This window comes from Armigeres subalbatus, chromosome 1, assembly GCF_024139115.2.
Source record: "Armigeres subalbatus isolate Guangzhou_Male chromosome 1, GZ_Asu_2, whole genome shotgun sequence".
Lineage (NCBI taxonomy): Eukaryota > Metazoa > Arthropoda > Insecta > Diptera > Culicidae > Armigeres > Armigeres subalbatus.
Genome location: NC_085139.1, coordinates 159,843,961 through 159,865,109, shown reverse-complemented (window position 1 = coordinate 159,865,109; position 21,149 = coordinate 159,843,961). Strand labels below are relative to the sequence as shown.

The following is a 21,149-nucleotide window of genomic DNA, read 5'->3' as shown; positions in this document are numbered from 1 at the left end:
CAAACTATCTTTGCTCAAGCTAAGCCCTGCGGTTTCAACATTCCTACTTTTGGCTTGATGCCCACGTAGCGTCTTTTCAACGCTGCGTGCACGTGACAATGAAAGGACGCCTCGGGGTAACGGACCATTTTGCTCCAATGAATAATGGTAAAAAAATGTCCTGTTGTGATTTTCTTACGAGCGTACCTGATTCTGTACACCGTGGTTACATGTAAATGTCATTTTCGTGCAACCATTTCTCAATTGAATTAGTTGAAATCGGGAATCAGTTATGGATATTATCGTGAATACGGAAAAACGAGTTGTCCGAACTCTTACAATTGCCGTGCGGTTGAAAATCATCGAGCAAATTGAAGTCTTCGGTCGGAAGGTGAAGGATGTGGCCAAGGAGTATGATTTACCGCAAAGTACTGTGTCAACCATCTACAAGAACAAGGAAAATTGGAAGGTAAAAGCTGAAAATGCCGGAAATCTCCATAAGAAACGTATGAGGTTAGTAGGTAACGATAAGCTTGAAGTGGCAATGGAGCTATTCGTTCGTCAAGCCAGGGAAAATAACATACCGTTATCCGGATCTATTATTCGAGCAAAAGCTTGCGAATTTGCTGATAAACTTGGATTAGCAAATTTCAAAGGAAGTGCTGGATGGCTTAGTAAGTTCTGCAAACGTCAGCGCATGTCATTCCGTAAGCTTTGCGGCGAGAGTGCTAGTGTTGATTTGAACATGACTAGCGATTGGATGTCAAATGTACTTCCCGGGTTAATTAACGAATATGAGCCAAATGATATTTTCAACGCCGATGAAACAGGCCTGTTTTTCAAATGCTTACCAGAAAAGTCGTTTGTGTTCCGCTCGGAAACTTGCCATGGAGGGAAATATTCAAAACAGCGGTTGACGGTCATGTGCGCAACTAACATGAACGGAACCGAGAAGCTTCCGTTGCTTGTTATTGGGAAAAGTCGTAAGCCAAGATGCTTTAAAAACGTGAAATCGCTACCAGTAACTTACGAGAGCAACACTAAGGCTTGGATGACGTCAGTACTCTTTGAAAAGTGGATTTTATCTTTGGATAAAAAATTCACAGAAGAGAGCCCGAATAAAAAATACAGTAGAATAACAATACAATTTATTGTAACACTACTATTAATAACATTAAATTGGCAATAGATTATATTGTAAATGAAACCATACAAATACATTAGAATGCATTGTTATGAACCATTTACTCAAATGTAAATGAAGTTTCCGCAATAGAATGTACGGGTTGTTAAGTGTCGTAACTATACAAAATCTGAGATTTTGCCATACATTTTTTTCGTCACACAATAGAGTGTACGGTTAATATATTGTTGAAATATCCGAACAAAACTATTCAAAATACAATGGATTGTATTGTATTTGTATAGTAAAACAATACGATTTTTGATTTCTCAGTTGTGACAGCTTTACTGTTCAACAATGCAATTTAAAGGGAAAAAATGCATATTTGGCGCTATGAGGCAAATATTGTTATATAGTTTATATGTAATGTAAAGAAACGTTTCAAATGTTATCAATGCATGAATATTATGTACGAAAACGTTTCTAAAACAATTGCAAGTATTGTTACATTAGCGAAATATGTTGATGTATTGTATCGTCAGTGTTGATACAATCTGTGCAACCATCAAGAAACAATGTATCCTATTGTATACCGTACATTGTATGGTAAATCAATTGTTTACCCTATTGAACCAATAGTACATTTTTATCCGGGAGACGCAAAGTATTGTTTCTGGTGAACAATTGCACTGCTCATCCGAAATCATTGCAACCAAAATTGAAAGCCATAAATCTGCAGTTTTTTCCTCCGAACGCCACTTCAGTTCTTCAGCCATTGGATTTGGGGATAATTAAAAATCTCAAACTTTATTACCGCCATGAGTTGGTAAACCTACGGTTGAAAGAAATGGAAGATTGTTCGGTAAATCCGTTTAACTTACTTCAAACAGATTTGATAGTTATTTGTTTGTTTCAGGGTATATCGGAAATAACGGTTTTGGATGCCATCAACATTATATCCAAAGCGTGGACTAATGATGTAAAATCAGAAACGATTTTACATTGTTTTAGAAAAGCGGGGTTTTCCTTAGAAGGTGAGGACGATTTGCCTTTGGCTGAATTATTACGCCAGGAAAGAGCAGCTGCAGACATTTCCCCGGACTTTAAAATCTCACCATCATTCATTGAATATTGCGAAGTAGAAAAACGTGATTTGTTATGAGCTGATGACCGATAACGATATTCTGGACAGCATCACAGAAGCAGAAGTTGATGAGAATGATGCAGAGGTGAAGGTCATGGCTGTTTGTGACAGAGTTCCATTCGATATTACGTCAGAAAGCGTAAAAACCAATATCAACAACCTGTCCGAAATTCTTCAATCCACTGAGAACGTACCGCCGAAGCTATTTGAACAATTCTTTGCACTTGAGCACTTCTTGAAAGGTCGATATAGCTATTGAATCACTATTCAATGTATTATTTTTTCAATTTAATTTTGAAAATACACAATAAACTGAATTGACAATCAGATGTAATATTTGTATGTAATTTTCATTATCATTTCGTTTGAGTCTAAGCTTATATGTTCCCAGTACATTACATTACATTACGGATTTTTCATAGCTCAGTTGAAAATGCGTATTGACCATACTGAAGGTGACTGAACTTTTGGTTCGGCAAACCATTTATTCATTTAGGTTACATATAAACAGATAACACTGAATCAACAATTTGACGCCACAATACACGGTTCGAGGCAAACCATAAAATAAACACCTGATTAATCTATTTAGCCATAATAATGCCCTTCTCAGGCATTATAAAAACAATATTTTGGCCACAATTGAAAGCCAAAAGTCCGATTCATGATTTTTTTGGTAGGAAATAATGAGACATGATTCTCCGTTGAATGTAACTTGTTGCAAGCAAATCGATTAAGGATAAGTGCCCAAAAAGTTGGTAAAACTTTTTTGTACACACACAAACATCACCTCAATTCGTTTATCTGAGTTAATTGGTATACAGCACTATTTGTCTTTAGGCCTCCTATGAAAAGTTTGTATATGGAGCAAATACATAGGATGTACAATGGATGTACGAGAAATACAAAAAAAAAATTCAATCGGCCCGTCCCATAAGTAATGAGACAGAATATACAGTAATGAGGTTTTATAACGCAAATCAACTACTAACATTTACATACACACATTTTTGTACATACAATGTAAAGGGTTGAGAAGTTCTAAAAAAAATTCCCTATCTCGATACCTCCCTAACTCGATGGTCCCTTCAATATCGAGTAAGGGAGAGTTCACTGTATTGAAGAATAAACAAGTTGTGTGACTCCTTCTTGGTATTTGTTTGTATTCCAAGTAATTCTTGTTGTTGTCATTGGTTCCAGGTAGTCTACAAACTCCATAAATTCAAGGTATGTGGATCAACCTCCGTAATGGAGGCAGTTAATGAAGAATAAACAAGCTGTGTGACCCCTTCTTGATATATATATATCTGTTTTTCATGTAATTCTTGTTGTTGTCGTGAGTTCCAGGTAGTCTATGAACTCCACACAGTCAAGGTCTTCGAATCAATCTCCGTAATGAGTTATAGAAGAATAAACAAGTTGTGTGACCCCTTCTTGGCATATGTTTGTATTCCAAGTAGTTCGGGTTGTTGTCGCGGGCTCTAGGTAATCTACGAACTTCATAGATTCAAGGTCGGTGGATCAACCTCCGTAATGGAGGCAGTTATTGAAGAATAAACATGTTTTGTGACCCCTTCTTGACATATGTTTGTTTTTCATGCAGTTCTTGTTGTTGTCGTGAGTTCCGGATAGTCTACGAACTCCACATAGTCAAGGTCTTCGGAACAATCTCCGTAATGGAGGCAGTTATCGATGAATAAACAAGTTGTGACCCCTTCTTGGTATATGTGTGTACTCCAAGTAGTTCTTGTTGTTGTCGAAGACTCCAGGTAGTCTACGAACTCCATAGAGTCAAGGTCTGGGGATCGACCTCGGTAACGGAGGCAGCGTTTGAAGAATAAACAAGTTTCGTGACCCCTTCTTGATATATGTTTGTATTCCAAGTAGTTCTTGTTGTTGTCGTTGGCTCCAGGCAGTCTACAAACTCCATAGATTCAAGGTCGGTGGATCGATCTCCGTAATGGAGGCAGTTATTGAAAAATAAACAAGTTGTGTGACCCCTTCTTGGTATATGTTTGTTTTTCATGTAGTCCTTGTTGTTGTCGTGAGTTCCAGGTAGTCTACGAACTCCATACACTCAAGATCTTCGGATCTATCTCCGTAACGGAGGCAGTTATCGAAGAATAAACATGTTGCGTGACCCCTTCTTGGTATATGTGAGTATTCGAAGTAGTTCTTGTTGTTGTCGAGGACTCCAGGTAGTCTACGAACTCCATAGAGTCAAGGTCGGTGGATCAACCTCCGTAACGGATGCAGTTATTGAAGAACAACTGGGAGGGAAGGAAGGTAGCGGTTTTCCTCCAATACCTTTTCCGAACCTAATCTATCACATGTTGTGCATATGCATAATCGAGTTTCAGACATAGTAATTAATTTCCACTCCGGGTGGCCCAATACCCGGAACATAGGCAATTAACTTTGAATGTACTGAACTCGAAAGGCGATCTCTCTTCGCTTATGTGGTCGGGTTGGGATCTGACGACCAACTGGCACAATCTCACATAACCCTACTTCATCGAGCGCCGTTGGTGATGAAGCAAGTGTGTAGGAGCCAGATAATACTAAATACTCATCCTTGGTTGGCATTATACAAAAACATATATGAGAGAGTTAGTTCTGAGAATATATTACGAGAGTTCGGCTACATGCCCGGTGCTGTGAATTTGGTTTCAGCAGTACCCGCTAAGATGCGGAGGACGACGAAGGTCCTTCGTAGCTTAGTAGGGAAAACACCTGTCTAGCGTACTGGTTTCGTGGGATCAAACCCCACCGAAGTTCTGTAGATCAATCTCCGTAATGGAGGCAGTTATCGAAGAATAAACAAGTTTTGTGACCCCATCTTGGTATATGTTTGTATTCCAAGTAGTTCTTGTTGTTGTCTTGAGCTCCAGGTAGTCTATGAAATAGAGTCAAGGTCGATGGATCAACCTCCTTAATGGAGGCACTTATTTGAAAATAAACAAATTGTGAGACCCCTTCTTGGTATATGTTTGTATTTTAAGTAGTTATTTTCATTGGCGTGGGCTCCGTAATGAAGGCAAGGCAAAATACGTGAATGGAATCCGTATTTTTTTTGTCGAAGAGACTTACAAACTTATTAACAGGTACTCATAAATGATTCATAATAAGCTACAGGCAGTGAAAGTTATTTCATGAAAATCTTTATTGTTTGCGGCAAATTGGGTCGAAAACGTGATAAAATCGGGTTAGGCAAAATCTGGGAGTGACAAAATGTTTACTTCAGTTATCGAATGCCGTTCGATAACTGCAACGCACTCTAGACGTCAAACGGTTGTCAATCGACGTCAAATGCAAGAGAAGTGCATCTAAATGTGCAGCGCAATGCAGCTGTCATTGAGTCTGTCATCGGTTTGAAGTTTAGCGGTTCGATAACTGTAAAACTGTTGCAACTATCGAATTGCAGTTAAATGACTTGCAGTTATCGAACGTACGCTGTAGTTTTTGTTTTTGCCATGGTACTAGGTAGTCTATGAACTCCATATAGGAATGATCTGTAGATCAACCCACGAACGGAAGGCTATTGGTATATGTTTGCATTTCAAGTAGTGCAAGTTGTTGTCATTAGCTCTGGGCAGTTATTGAAGAATAAACAAGATGTGAAGCCTCATCTTGATATATTAGCATTCCTAGTAGTTATTGTTGTCTTGTTGTTGGTTCCAGGTAGTATACAAACTTCATTGATAGCACTAATATGAAGTTGTCTATGCTTTGGAAATGCAAAATGTTAATAAATTGGAACGATACAACTTCACGCCGAGAACGTGAGGGAAAAAACGGGCTAATATCGCAAAGACCATGTACCATATTAAAATTAGATTAAGGACACTCCTCACGGAATCCAAGTTTCAAAGTGCTCGCGTTTTCGGGGGCACACCAATCGATACGGAGGCGGCGCACAACTGTATTTTTTTGTTGATTTAGCTTTGCTGCGTCGCAGCATGCGTGAAATAATAAAAATGACAGTTGTGCGTTGCTTCCGTATCGAGTGGTGTGCCCCCGAAAACGCGAGCACTTTGAAACTTGGATTCCGTAAGGAGTGACCTTAAAGACCCTCTAGATATTCGTGTAAGCCTAGAAGTCTTACTCCATAAATTTCTAGGGTGACCATTAGCATATGCCATGAACGTATTTTATTCATGGGCCCCAAAGACATGTACCAAATTTAAGACAGGCTGATATATCTCTGGTGTAGATCCTAATGCCTTACTTCAGGATCTTCTTTGATGACCATGAACATTTAAAATGGGTGCATTCTATTCTACGTACAATAAAAGGCATGTATAACTATTCAACCGGCCGAAAGAACTCTGGTTACGCGTGAAATTCTTGCTGATTGTTCAAGTGTTCTCTTGGATACCCATGAACATATGCAATGAAAACGGTATATTCAATGTACCACAAAGGGCATATGCCACTTTTGAAACAATCCGAAAGGTATCTGGTTACGTGTGTAGATCTTAAGGCCTTTTCCAGGGTTTTCTTGGATGACCATGAACATATGCAATAAAGGCGTTCTATTCTATGTACCACAAAGGGCATGTACCAGTTTTGAAACAATCCAAAAGATCTCTGGTTACGCGTGTAGACCTGAAGGCCTTTTCCAAGGTTTTCTTGGATGACCATGAACATATGCAATGAAGGCGCCAGAGGACTTATCCGAGAGATTTCTTCGATAGCGCAGAACATATGTAGTGATCACATTTGATTTCAAGATGCGCAAAGAGCATGTACCACTTTTGAGACAAGTCCATAGACCCATGGTTACGAGTGTAGACCTTAAGGCCTTACTCCAGAGATTTCTTGGATGACTCGGAACATATACTGTGAACGCATTCTATGCTAAGTACCACGAAGAGCATGTACCGTATTTGAATTTGCATTATAGGCCTTTGGTAACGCGAGTAGATCTTTAGGCTTTACTCCAGAGATTTCTCGGATGACTAAGACCTCATTTCAGGGATTCTTGCATTACCCGAAGCATATACTGTGAACACCTTCAATTCTAAGAAGCGCAAAGAGCTTGTAGCATATTTGAAACTGGTTGAATGGCCTTTGGTTACGCATGTAGACTCTTAAGCCTTACTTCAAAGATTTCTTGAATAACCATGGGCATAAGCTGTAAACCTTGACAATTAGCAAAAAGTATATGAGTTTCTGTTTCCAAAACTGTCAAAATTATCCAAATCGGTTGAAAATTGTTGAAGTTATGAGAATTTCAATTTAGTGGAACACGGGTACCCTGTCGGCCATCCACGTGTGTTTTTTTTTGTTGGCCGCATAAGGGTTAAAATAATTACTTTCATTTATTCGCAGAAGGCATTAGCAATTAAAGATGCACAATCAGCAATAGTGTTAATATCCATTTTAGATTAGAATATCAAAAGGATTCAATCCTTGATTCAGGAAGTGTGAATGCACTTCAAATATTCTTATGAAATTTATCAATCATGCGGGGCTTATTGTATACGACTATACTACCGTTATATGCATAACTGTCCCTTGTGTAAAGGGAATCCCAACAAACATGAAACAAATATGCGTATGACAGCAGTATAGCTTCGGAACGCATACGTTCTTGAAACGGGCTATAGGAGTTACAATAGATCTATCACCTTCTACCCCCGGATCTAAGATTCTTGGAATTATATGACCCGATTTAGTCACAATTAGGTTGCTGTAACCAGTTTCATAAGACTTGTGCTGCTTGGGATGGCTAGCACTTGTTGATTTCTAGTTGTCGCGACCGGGTTTTATCGACCCGCGCTTCTTTGTCGTACTCGACAATCCAACTATCCTTTCTCCAACAGTGATGCCTCGACTCAAGGATTGGCCCAAGACCTTGAGAAGAACATCGTGTGACATCATCAATAAGCACTCACGATAAGGTGGACTCACGATAAGATGGACTGGCAACGACAACAATAATGGTAATGAAAATCTAAAAATAGATCCTGAGTGGATTCTGTACAGCAAAATACCACAGTAGATCTCGACACAGTAGCGGTTAAGTAACACAGAGTGCGCCTAATAAATAAAGAAAGGAATAAAACAAATCTTCTTGAAAGTTTTAAAATATTCTTTGACATCCAAATTGTCCTTGAGCTCCAGAATCGAGATCAACAGCTGCTTAGAAGCTCTTTTTGGTACTCAAAGGTACTGGGAGCCCAACGAATATTGTAAAAGAGTTTTGAGATATTTTAAGTCATACACACTGTTCTTGAGTTCAGGACTTGAGTTCTACAGCTTTTTTTCTTTATTTTTTGATTGTTTATATAATATTATTTATGAACACAAGATCTACAGCTATTTGGAAGCTTTTTCGCGTAAACTAAGTATACGTAAAGGCTATAGGATCACTCCAAAACCGAACTTTTGAAAGAAGGCTCGGAAACAGCTCGACGAATTGAGGTGATGTCTGTATGTGTGTATGTATGTATGTATGTGTGTGTGTACAAAACATGTGAGTCAAACTTTTTTATAGTTAGCCTCGTCCGATTTGCTTGCAACAGGTTGCATTCGACGCGGAAGCTTTCCACAGTTTTCGCTATTGAAAATTGGCCTAATCGGGAATTGCGCTCCGGAGTAATTAGAAAAACATTGTTTTTCCTAATTCAAAATCTATTTTTTTTCAAAACTGCCGCAATGCATTTAAATGATCGCAAATAAATGTGAATTGATGGAAATAACTGAATCTATCTCCCTAAAGTGCAATTTTGACCTCTCTTATGTGCTTTTCTTGGTGTTCTGGTTTTTTAGTACTTAAAGCTTAAAATATTAATTCAGTTGTATCCGTTACATCTTCTATGAGGTCAACAGACATCGCAAAATAGTTAGATAGATATTCTGGGTAAAAAATTGAGTTCGAGACTTGAGATCTACAGCTGTAAGATCCCTATCCCTACCTCCCCATGGTGCTGGCCGGGATACGAGCAACCTTAGGGAAGATCGGGTAACCAACCCCGGTGGGAACTATGGTCGTATGCTGACAGGGAAGGGGGGGTTTGCTCCTCTCCGGAGGTGCAAATCTTACTGAGCGTCTGTTCTCCATGTCAGGATCGGCTCACAACAGCGTCTGTTCTCCATGTTCTCCATGTTAGGGGCGGCTGATCATCGTCCGAGTGCCAGCGAGGGACTCTGAGTGAAACTGTGCACCATGGTCCACCGGAAATTTAGGGGGTTTGGTGTCAGGCCCTGCAAGCCAGCCTTTAAAAAAAAACATTCGCAACGAACAATCAACAAAAGAGTACGAACCGGAACCATCGGCGAAGACCACTGCGACGAAAAGGGACTAGCGATTGGAAACTCGGTTCGTGGAACTGCAAATCTCTCAACTTCATCGGGAGCACACGCATACTCGCCGATGTGCTCAAGGACCGTAGATTCGGCATCGTAGCGCTGCAGGAGGTTTGTTGGAAGGGATCAATGGTGCGAACGTTTAGAGGTAATCTACCAGAGCTGCGGCAACACACATGAGCTGGGAACAGCTTTCATAGTGATGGGCGATATGCAAAGGCGCGTGATCGGGTGGTGGCCGATCAACGAGAGAATGTGCAGGTTGAGGATCAAAGGCCGGTTCTTCAACTTCAGCATAACCAACGTCCATAGCTCACACTCCGGAAGCACTGATGATGATAAGGACGCATTCTTCGCGCAGCTGGAACGTGAGTACGACAGCTGCCCAAGCCATGACGTCAAAATCATCATAGGAGATTTCAACGCTCAGGTTGGCCAAGAGGAGTAGTTTAGACCGACTATTGGAAAGTTCAGCGCTCACCGACTGACAAACGAAAACGGCCTACGATTAATTGATTTCGCTGCCTCCAAGAATATGGCCATTCGCAGCACCTACTTCCAACACAGCCTTCCGTATCGGAACACCTGGAGATCACCACTGCAGACAGAATCACAAATCGACCACGTTCTGATTGATGGACGGCACTTATCTGACATTATCGACGTCAGGACATATCGTGGCGCTAACATCGACTCTGACCACTATCTGGTGATGGTTAAACTGCGCCCAAAACTATCCGTCATCAACAATGTTCGGTACCGACGACCGCCGCGGTACGACCTAGAGCGACTGAAGCAACCTGATGTCGCCACTGCATACGCGCAGCATCTCGAGGCAGCGTTGCCGGAAGAGGGTGAGCTCGATTGGGCCCCTCTTGAGGACTGCTGGAATACAGTCAAAGCAGCCATTAACGACGAAGCGGAGAACAACGTCGGGTATATGGGTCGAAGTCGACGGAACGATTGGTTCGACGAAGAGTGCAGACAGATTCTGGAGGAGAAGGACGCAGCGCGGGCGGTCACGCTGCAGCAAGGTACCCGGCAGAACGTGGAACGTTATAGACGGAAGCGGAGACAGCAGATCCGCCTTTTTCAGGAGAAGAAACGCCGCCTGGAAGAAGCGGAGTGCGAGGAGATGGAACAGCTGTGCCGTTCTCAAGAAACACGCAAGTTCTATCAGAAGCTCAACGCATCCCGCAAAGGCTTCGTGCCGCGAGCCGAAATGTGCAGGGATAAGGATGGGAGCATCTTGACGGACGAACGTGTGGTGATCGAAAGGTGGAAGCAGCACTACGAGGAACATTTGAATGGCGCTGAGAGTACAGGCAGTGAAAGTCAAGGCAGCGGAGGAGATGACTACGTCAGTTCAGCGGACGATGGAAGCCAACCAGCCCCCACCTTGAGGGAAGTTAAGGATGCCATTCAATAGCTATAAAGACCAATAAAGCAGCTGGTAAAGATGGTATCGGAGCTGAGCTCATCAAGATGGCTCCGGAAAAGCTGGCCACTTGCCTGCATAAACTAATAGTCAGAATCTGGGAAACCGAACAGCTACCGGAGGAGTGGAAGGAAGGGGTTATATGCCCCATCTACAAGAAAGGCGACAAACTGGAGTGTGAGAACTTTCGAGCGATCACCATCCTTAATGCCGCCCACAAAGTGATATCCCAGATCATCTTCCGTCGTCTGTCACCATTAGTGAACGAGTTCGTGGGAAGTTATCAAGCCGGCTTCGTTGACGGCCGCTCGACAACGGACCGGATCTTTACTGTACGGCCAATCCTTAATCCGGCCGTGAATACCAGGTCCCAACGCATCATCTGTTCGTTGATTTCAAGGCGGCATACGATAGTATAGACCGCGTAGAGCTATGGAAAATTATGGACGAGAACAGCTTCCCTGGGAAGCTTACCAGACTGATCAAAGCAACGGTGGATGGTGTGCAAAACTGTGTGAAGATTTCGGGCGAACACTCCAGTTCGTTCGAATCGCGCCGGGGACTAAGACAAGGTGATGGACTTTCGTGCCTGTTGTTCAACATTGCGCTAGAAGGTGTCATGCGGAGAGCCGGGGTACGATTTTCAACAGATCCAGTCAATTTATTTGCTTCGAGGATGACATGGACATTGTCGGCCGAACATTTGCAAAGGTGGCAGAACTGTACACCCGCCTGAAACGTGAAGCAACAAAAGTTGGACTGGTGGTGAATGCGTCAAAGACAAAGTACATGCTTGTGGGCGGAACCGAGCGCGACATCTGTGAAAGTCGGGCCTACTACGGGCTCCAGAAGAAACTGCGGTCGAAAAAGATTCGCCACCGCACCAAATGTGTCATGTACAAGACGTTAATAAGACCGGTTGTCCTCTACGGACATGAAACATGGACAATGCTCGAGGAGGACTTGCAAGCACTCGAAGTATTCGAGAGACGGGTGCTTAGGACCATCTTTGGCGGTGTGCAAGAAGACGGTGTGTGGCGATGAAGAATGAACCATGAGCTCGCCCAACTCTACGGCGAACCCAGTATCCAGAAGGTAGCTAAAGCCGGAAGGGTACGATGGGCAGGACATGTTGCAAGAATGCCGGACAGCAACCCTGCAAAGATGGCCACTTTTTCATATAGTAATTCTTAACCGATTTTCTCGCAACAAGTTACATTCGACGGGGGTCAAGCCCTAGTTGATCACTATTGAATTTGATAACGATTGACCATTGCGTTTAAAAGTTATTTAAAAAATTGAATCGAACTATGTAAGCGCCATATAAGGTTGGTGTCTTGGCTAAATGCGAGAAAGGCAGTGTCACCACTCGGTGAATTAAGTTGGGTTTTTTTTTGTAATCAAAGCTTCAATATGCATTCAATTATATCCATTACACCTCATGTGAGGTCTTTGGATATGGTTGAATACATATCCAAGCATTGAATGACAAAAAGCTAGTGTCGTGGCTGTAGATCACAAGTTCTGGTCCTAGGACGGTTTGGATGACCCAGGATCTCTTCTGGTCTTCTGGTTTGGTCTTCTGGAATATGTTATGGACATGGTTCAAAACGTTTCCAAGCTTCTAATGACGAAAAAAGCTAGCGTAGTGACTGTAGATCGTAAGCTCTGTACTCAAGGATAGTTTTTATGATCAAGCAGATCCCAAAAAAATATTTTTCAGCTTGTTTTTTCATATCTTTATTATTAATCACGAAAACAAATGGAATCGATTTCACTGACCGCTTAGAAAAAATTGGTCCTGAAAGAGTTAAAGTGGAGAAAGAAAATTAATTGTATGGGAATCAGCATCAAATTATTATAATATTAAATAGCGTAATCAGAATAGGCTTTCATTATTGGGAAGGGAACAGTTGCATCCTATTCGCTAGCGTCTGCATCAATCATAGTGTAGTCAACGAATGATAAGAGAAAAAAGCGGTATCCATATTTATAGACTTCAGTGATATTCGTATTTTACTTTAAAAAAAAAAAAATTCCTGTTTTAACAAGTTTCGTGGATATTATCAAAAATGAACATGAAGCGTGTGCTTACAATCTTTTGATTAAGAGGCTTATCGGGAAAATCCGTTCAGTCAGATTGCAGCTATTAACGTACAACGGTTACACTATGCCAGTGAGTCGAGAATGTTTCCCACCTGAAAACATCCTAGACCGGACCATGCATCGAACTCGCCATCTCCGGTTTGACCTTTGCTCGGCTAACTGGAGACCTTTAATATTTACGTACTAGTACTACTTTTCTGCTGAAAAAGTCATCTTTTTTCAACTAGTTGCCGAAATTATTGTTTTGTGAAAACGATTGCAGAACACAAGATTTATATTAAACAAATTTAAGTTTATTGTAGCATTACGAATTAGTGTAAATTAGGCATTTCCGCAAGTGACAATCTAATTTATGAAATTGAATGTAACCTAATGAAAAAATTGTAACCTTTCAACATATTCCAAATCCTGCTGAATGCTGAACTTTTTCTTGTTTCAAACGAGTAGCACGTTTGAGTTTCCATTTTTCATTTGCATGTAGAGTTAAATTGGCGATTCTCCGCATTCTCTGAATGGAGATGACGGGAGGATCGAGATGTACCTACTCACAAAGCTTTCACTCGAAATCAACGATAACAAGTAAAATTTGTTCTTAGGATTTGGTGCTCCGTAGATTGTCGTTTGAGTTGAAAAGCTTTTGTAGTTAATTCCATTGGGTTCATTTTCCCAGAGATTGTTGATGAAAGTAACAATTTCGCAATCTGAGAGCCCAGATTTGCGTCATGGAATCATTACATTTCTAATTTCATTGTTGCATATCAAACCCCTTACACGGCAGCTCATTAGTTAACTTTTATTGACGATGCCCCGCCATAAACTCGATAAGCGTCTTTGTGATTTACGTAAGAGCTTAAATTTCACTGGAAAACGTGCGCTTGCTACTGAAAACCTCAGAACAGGCAACCCCACTCAGCATCGAGCCAAAGTTTCACCCCATTGATTGCAAGCGAGCTGTAACCTTGAGTGCCGGTGACTCCAACCAACTAGCTAGAAAGCAGAGAAAACAAATAAAATCAATAGCGATCTCACCGGCATCGGCTTGGCACAAACCGTTGGTACACCAGCCAGCGAAAGACAACCACCACGGGAGTAAATGGAAAATCTGCTCCTTTTAGTGTCGCTTCCGACGGCACACATTACATCACTATAAATACTGCCAGGAGCACACTCCGTCATCGTCGTTATCATTATAACGACCACGACGATGATGGCTGCCATGCTACCGGGTGGGTGGTTGAGATTCACGATGGAACATTCGCCAGGAAGCCAATTATGAGGGAAATTACTCAAATAAGGACATTATGACTATTTAAAATTATTGAGCAAGCATCGTGAAACAATCAATGATCACCTAATTAATCATGCTAATTTTTTAAAAGTAGCTTCATGGAATACAATTTTTAGATTTTTCGTGGTATCAATCAGGGAAGAAATGGGTTTCGTGTAAGTATGGCCCACCCTAGTTCGCACCCGTCGAGCTAAAATGTAGAACATCGGTTCGATACGCGTGGCTCAGTAAGATGTCTGGACTTTTGTAACACATATTTGCACTTCACTATTTCTTTCACTCCCTAAGCATGAAGTAATTTATAGCCCTTCCCTAAGACCAGCTTGTCAAGTTTTCCCGTTAGATAGATGCGAAAACTGAATGCAGAAAGCTTCATTGTAAGGATTTTTACGGATCATAAGAAAGTGCTTTCACCTGAGTGCTGCCATCCCACACAACGGACTTATTCCAGCCCAGTCATGCACGGCTCAATAAAGGTAAGTCCCCCGTAGTTGTCACGGATCCCCTCCGATCTCGATGCTAGCAGGTCCTTTGTTTGGCATTTGCTTTTTCCCTGCTCCACTCGGTTCGATGTTCGCACCGCCAAAGCCAGTTAACTCCCCCTTCAACTTATTGATGGCTTTATCCTCAGCCAGCAGTGCACAGCATCCTCTCAACAAACGACGACGACGGCAACGGCGTTGTCGACAATGCCGCATCTCGCTCCCTCGGTGTGTTGACCTAATTTCGTATTGGCACGAAAACCGACGTAAATTTAGACATTTAAAGTGTGCTCGACATGACTTTTAGACCTATTTACACAGAAAATGCGGCCGGCTTCTGTTTGGGGTGATGATTTTTCCGGGTTCGTCCTATCCACCAGCAGACGGCAAAGTTAGCTCAACAATGGGCACTCCTCCTCTCTGCTGCTAGGTGGATGCCATTATTATGTGGAACAGGTCAGAAGGAATAGAATTGGGAACGGATGTCATCCTGCGACATCACATCAGCAAAACTAAGAGACGCTAGCCCGGATCCGCAACGAAAACAGGATTACAATTTATTCTAATTAAATAAGCAGAGTTTTAATGAGCACCCGGCTCTTGGATGGTTTGTTTAGTAATCCTTTAATTTAAATTAAAATGAGTAGCGATGCCGGTCGTGAATGTCGACATGGGTGAATGTTTGGAATAATAATCCCGCTTTATAAGATACGACTTGTTGGATTGCTTTTATGGTGACGAGTTCTGTAACAATGGAAGTTGCTTTAATGTACCTGCAGGTACCTGCATTGCTGATATAAGTACATATTCCGTAGATTTTTTTAAATTTTGTTTTTTTTTTCATTCGCCTGGGGAGAAGTGATGTGGTTCTCCAGCACGATACAACGAAATACGAATGGTCGGTCAAGGTCGGGTGAATCGAAGGACATAGCATTTCGACATCAGCAAGGATCCGAGAGAAGGTCAGCAAAGTTCTCATCACTTTGACAACAGTCCGTCGCCTTTTTGGAAGAGTACATCAATCTCGGACATATGAGGGTGCTAGATAAAGATTCCCAAGGTTAGATTCAAAGGTGCTGTTTACCGCATCATCCTGTGGTGAAAGAAGCTTCAACTACGACCAAGGTTCGCGATATTTTTGATGCGTCCTGTAAAACTGAAGTTTCGCTTAATGATGTACTACTGGTGGGGTCAATAAATCGGTCCATAATTCTTCGATGTCGGACCAAACAGATCATGCTGGTGTCAGGTGTGGAGAAAATGTTCCGCCTAGTCATCGTTCGTCACGAAGACCGCCCTCTACAGTGCATTCTCAGGTGAAATTCGCTATCGGAAAGTGTTCGTACGTATGATCTGAATACGGTAACGTACGGCACAAATTCTGTGCTGTTTTTGGCTACCAGAACGCTTCAACAACTCGCCGTGAATAAGGAAGGGCGTTTTCCTCTTGAATGATGCCATTTTTTTTTATGCTTTATTAAGGTGTTTTTTTTAATTACAGATTTAAGTTCAACACCATGAATGACGTCATCACCGGTGCAAACGATGTAGAAACAGGAACACAGATGCTAATTCAACTAAATGCGATGCTGTCAAGAAGAGGTTTTCAATTTCGCAAATGGGCAACCGACTGTCCAGCAGCCCTAGCAGGTATTCTCGATGAAAATTTAGCGATTCGCACTTCGGATGGTATTAACTTGGACCCTGATTCAGCAGTAAAATCCTTAGGCTTGACTTGGATTCCACCTTCGTTCAACATCCCTTCACTGGACAGCGATACAGTTCTTACGAAACGCAGCATGTTGTCAGTGATTGCCACTTTATTCGATCCCTTGGGGTTTCTGGGTGGTTGGCGACGTACAGCCATGAACCGAGCTGAATGAAGAAGACTTTTGTGTACTGCACAGGCCACTCCAGCCTTAGTCTGGTAATAAATAAATAAATAGGGCTTCTGGGAGCTGCTATTATTACGGCAAAGATAATAATGCAGCTTCTGTGGATCATACGCGACGAAAATAAACAACCGTTAAACTGGGATCAGCCGCTACATCCGATGGTGGGTGAGTCCTGGAGAAGGTTCCACGAGCAACCCATACTCAGTCAAGCACGAATCGGAAGATGCATAATCCTTCCGGAAGCGGTTGATGTTGAACTCCATTGTTTCTCCGACGCTTCGGATAAGGCTTACGGTGCTTGTCTGTACGTTCGGAGTACTGATGATGTTAAAATGCCAGACTATACCTAGGCTGGAACTTTGCGGAGCGGTTTTGGCTACATAATTGTATGAGAAGGTCCGAACGTCTATCAAAACAACAGTGAGTGGCTATTTTTGGACGGATTCCACTTGCATTCTGGCTGGTTGCAGGTTGGTTGTGAGCTTCCCCAACGACGTGAACCTCGTTTGTCGCTAACCGTACGGCGAAAATGCAGACAATCACGGCAAACCCGGCAGCCCTAATATCTAGAGGAATACCGCCTCAGGACATGCTGGACATTATGGTGGAGAGATCTCACCTGGTTGGAGGAAAGCCCGGATCAATGGCCAAGACCACCAGGATCGGTAATATCTGAGGAGGAGTAAGAAGAAAAACGGCGGACAATTATCACAGCAGCTGTTTCTACTGTCAGCGAGTTCAACGTATACTTCATCGTATACTGACCTAATTCGCCGCACTGCATACTGGTAGCCGGGGCAGCAGGGACTTTGTCCAAGGGCTTGACGACCCCTCCCCATGGCCACTGCGAGTTAAACCGGGACCATCGTCCGTCTGGATACTGGTAGCGTCTGATAAAGCAACTCCGAACACCGCAAATCAGCCGACGGCATATGGTATTCTTTACCACATCCGAATTGAGGGAAGCAGAAAGTACGTTGGTTCATCTGCTAGAAAGAAGTGTTTGCCGAGGAATTGAAGGCAATCTCATCGGGAGGCAAGGTTCCAAATAGGTCACAACCAGAGCCTAAAATATTCATCTTCATGAAGCAACTTCGTTCCGAATTTTGACAAACATCGCATGAATATTCAAAACATAGAATGACATAGGCAGACGACTACTGCACCAATTCATTCATTCGACTGTCACTGATTGTGCTTACTATGTGTAGAAAAAAACATAATTAGTATTGTTTATGTTGATGTTTACCGTTGAAAGTGCCTCACGGACGAAAATCAGATTCAGTTTTATGTGATAAATTTCTTTACTCGTTTGAAACGTGTTCAGATTTCAGATAATTTATCAATTTGTGAACTGTGCATAAATATTCAATGACTAATATTCAACCGAATATTGACAGTCCAAAGCCGACTATGAATGTGTCTGGAAGTGAGCTGACAAGTGAAAAAAGGTAGACTTCACCAAAAATTTTCGATTATTTTACACTCTGGTCACAACTATGCTGGCTCAACCCATTCTTCTCCAAGGACCAACTTCTTGAACTGGGAGACTGAAGCACTCTTTAGAGTCAGATGAAGCGAAGCACCCAGTTGTTCTTCCAGCTCGGCATCCGTTCACCTGACTGCTTCTTTGGCATTATGTTGAACAACTGCTTCACGCGGGGCTGCAGCTGATGCTAAGTGTACTAAGACTCCGATTCTGGCCGTTTGGAGGTAGAAGCGTGATCAGAAATATCGTACATAGGTTCCAAAAATGCTTCCCTTGCAAACCAACTGCCGTGCAGCAATTTATGGGAGATTTACAAGCAATTAGAGTTACCGTTTCTCGCCCATTTTCTGACGCAGGAGTCTATTATTTTGGCCCTGTTTATTTACGCCCAATCCCACGACGTGCTACAGTTAAGGCCTACATAGCAGTTTTCGTTTGCCTTTGTACGACGGCTGTTCATCTGGAACTATTTAGCCACTGACCGGTTCCTGCAGGCGCTTCGCAGATTTGTGGCGAGGAGAGGACTGTGTACTAACATTTACTCTGACAATGGCACTAATTTCGTCGGTGCACACAACCAGATGAAGGATCTGCTAAAGTTGGTGGAGGGCAACGATCATAACAGCGCCGTATCCAAGGAGTGTGTCAAGGTTAGAATCTAGTGGCATCTAATACCACCGAGTGCCCGCACTTCGAAGGATTATGAGAGGCGGCCGTTCGATCCACCAAACACCATTTGCTGCGTGTAATAGGGGAATCGTCCGTGTCTCCGGAGGACTTTATCGCTCTACTTGCCCAGGTCGAAACTTGCCTCAATTCTCGCCCCCTCACGCCTCTCTCTGACGACCCTAATGACCTCGAACTACTGAGGCCCGCCCATTTTCTGATTGGCACATCCTTGCAATCCATTCCGGAACTAGAATTGGGTGAACTTCCGAACAATCGCCTTAATACCCTGCAAGTCACCCAGAAAAGGTTGCAGGATTTCTGGAAAAGATGGCGCCGAGAACATTTATGTCAACTTAAAATGAGAAACAAACGCTTTCAGCCACCCAAGTAGCACAATTTAGACCGATTTGATTACGGCAACCCATATATGACTGAATTTGGTTGTACATAGGTCACAGTAACTCGTTTATAATAAGTGTGCTGCTTGAGCAGCAGTTCAGGTCGAGATTAGAATGTTAGTAGTAATCAAGGATGAAAATATACCTCCCATGAAGTGGAGAATAGGACAGTAAGCTGCATCCTAGCAGTGACGGAATAGTCATAGTTGTTACCTTTAAGACTGCCACAGGATCCTTAATTCCAGAAGAAGATAGCAGTGCAAGGCCCAAAGAAACATCCAAAAAATCATAGCAGATTTCACTGTCCTGAATCCCATCCCATCGAAGAGGTTCTATATTCTATTTTCAGAAATGCAACAGATTTCAGGGTGGGTGAAGATGCTTAGAAGTAGAACCAACTGTAAACTACAACCCTGATGTCACCATTCCGTAGCATCTGATCAAAATCCATCCCGTCGTTGTATCACCATACCAGAGCAAACGATCAATGTTGACAAGGCAAGTTTTTGTCTATTTGACGACGGCTGCATGGATCATAACAATAGATACGATCGCCAGGCGGACTATCCACAGCTAACTCGGTGGCTAGGTATCGCAGTTAGCCGAACTGTACGCTCTCCCTACCAACAACTGAACGCTCCACCATCTCCACTATAATCACAGGTGGGTGTCATCCATATCTCGCACAATGGGCTTGTTTTGCAGCCAACATTGCGCGACTGGTCCCCACTGACACTTCTGGATCAAAATGGGAATCAAATAACATAATATATAAAAAACTAGCTTATTTTTGGACGCAGTAGCGCCCGTGGCAAGTTTTTTTTTTCTCAATATAAACAGTTCATTAATTCATGCGTTAAAAAAATCAAAACTTTCAACGTCTGTTGTCTGTGATTTTTTTTCATCAAATGCTGTGTCTGGTTGTCTAAAATTGTCACTGGTTTTGTTTTCTGCATCTGATAATAAAAAAGAATTGAAGTGTCAAATATTTAATTTTTTGTGAGAATCTCCCCGCGTGCTGCGGTCTGGTTGGCTAGTCACCGGACAGACAAACAGGGCTATTATATATAGTATAAATAATAATTAAATGGTAAACAACACAAATACTACCATAAATTTTACTTCGAGATGTTGGCTGCAAAAACATGGCGTCGTGCCAGGTGGCTGTATAATCACGCTCAACGGTCATCGTCATCACCGCCCTAGGAGTGATAAGGAGGACCGTGCAAAATCTCATCTCTCGGTGAGAATCGCACTGAGAAGCAACCGACACAAATCAGGGCTGTTAGGCTGGACGATACGAACCGACAGTTACCACTACAGCCAGTATACCGGTCAGCATGTTCCGCGAACGAAATCCAATGGAAGGTGTTTAGACTCGTTATTTAATATTATTGAACTACGTTAGAGGTTAGTGACAATAAAAAAGAAAATTCAAGCATGTTGAGCTCTTGTGAACCCCATTAAAGTGTTGTGCCTACGTAAACTATATGCTAGTTAGTAATCACTGAGTTGACTGACACTACCGGTCTGTGTTGGACCGTACCAAGGGGAGCAGATTAAAACTACTAGTGCGACATCTTTATTTTTCTGCACTGAACCCACACTTAAGCCAACATCCAATTCAATGTCAGGAATTGGAAACACACCCAAGTGAGCATATTTATACCTTCTATGCCTTTGGTTTGGTGTCTACGTTATCTACTTTTTATTTCCGAACTAGCTGACCCGTCTAGATTCGTATTGCTCAACATTAATTGAGACGATGAAGTATTCAGACGGACCAAATTGTTACTGATCAATCGGAACCAATGTAATTAAACC

At 42.2% G+C, this 21,149-nt stretch overlaps 1 protein-coding gene across 1 annotated transcript; it reads left to right on the top strand.

The window, feature by feature from the left end:
• Positions 1-271: 271 nt before the first annotated feature.
• On the top strand, positions 272-19,982 carry LOC134206678 (tigger transposable element-derived protein 4-like). The gene is made up of 2 exons (XM_062682406.1): positions 272-962; positions 19,759-19,982. The coding sequence occupies exons 1-2, from the start codon at positions 272-274 to the stop codon at positions 19,980-19,982; spliced, it is 915 nt and encodes a 304-aa protein (XP_062538390.1).
• Positions 19,983-21,149: the final 1,167 nt, after the last annotated feature.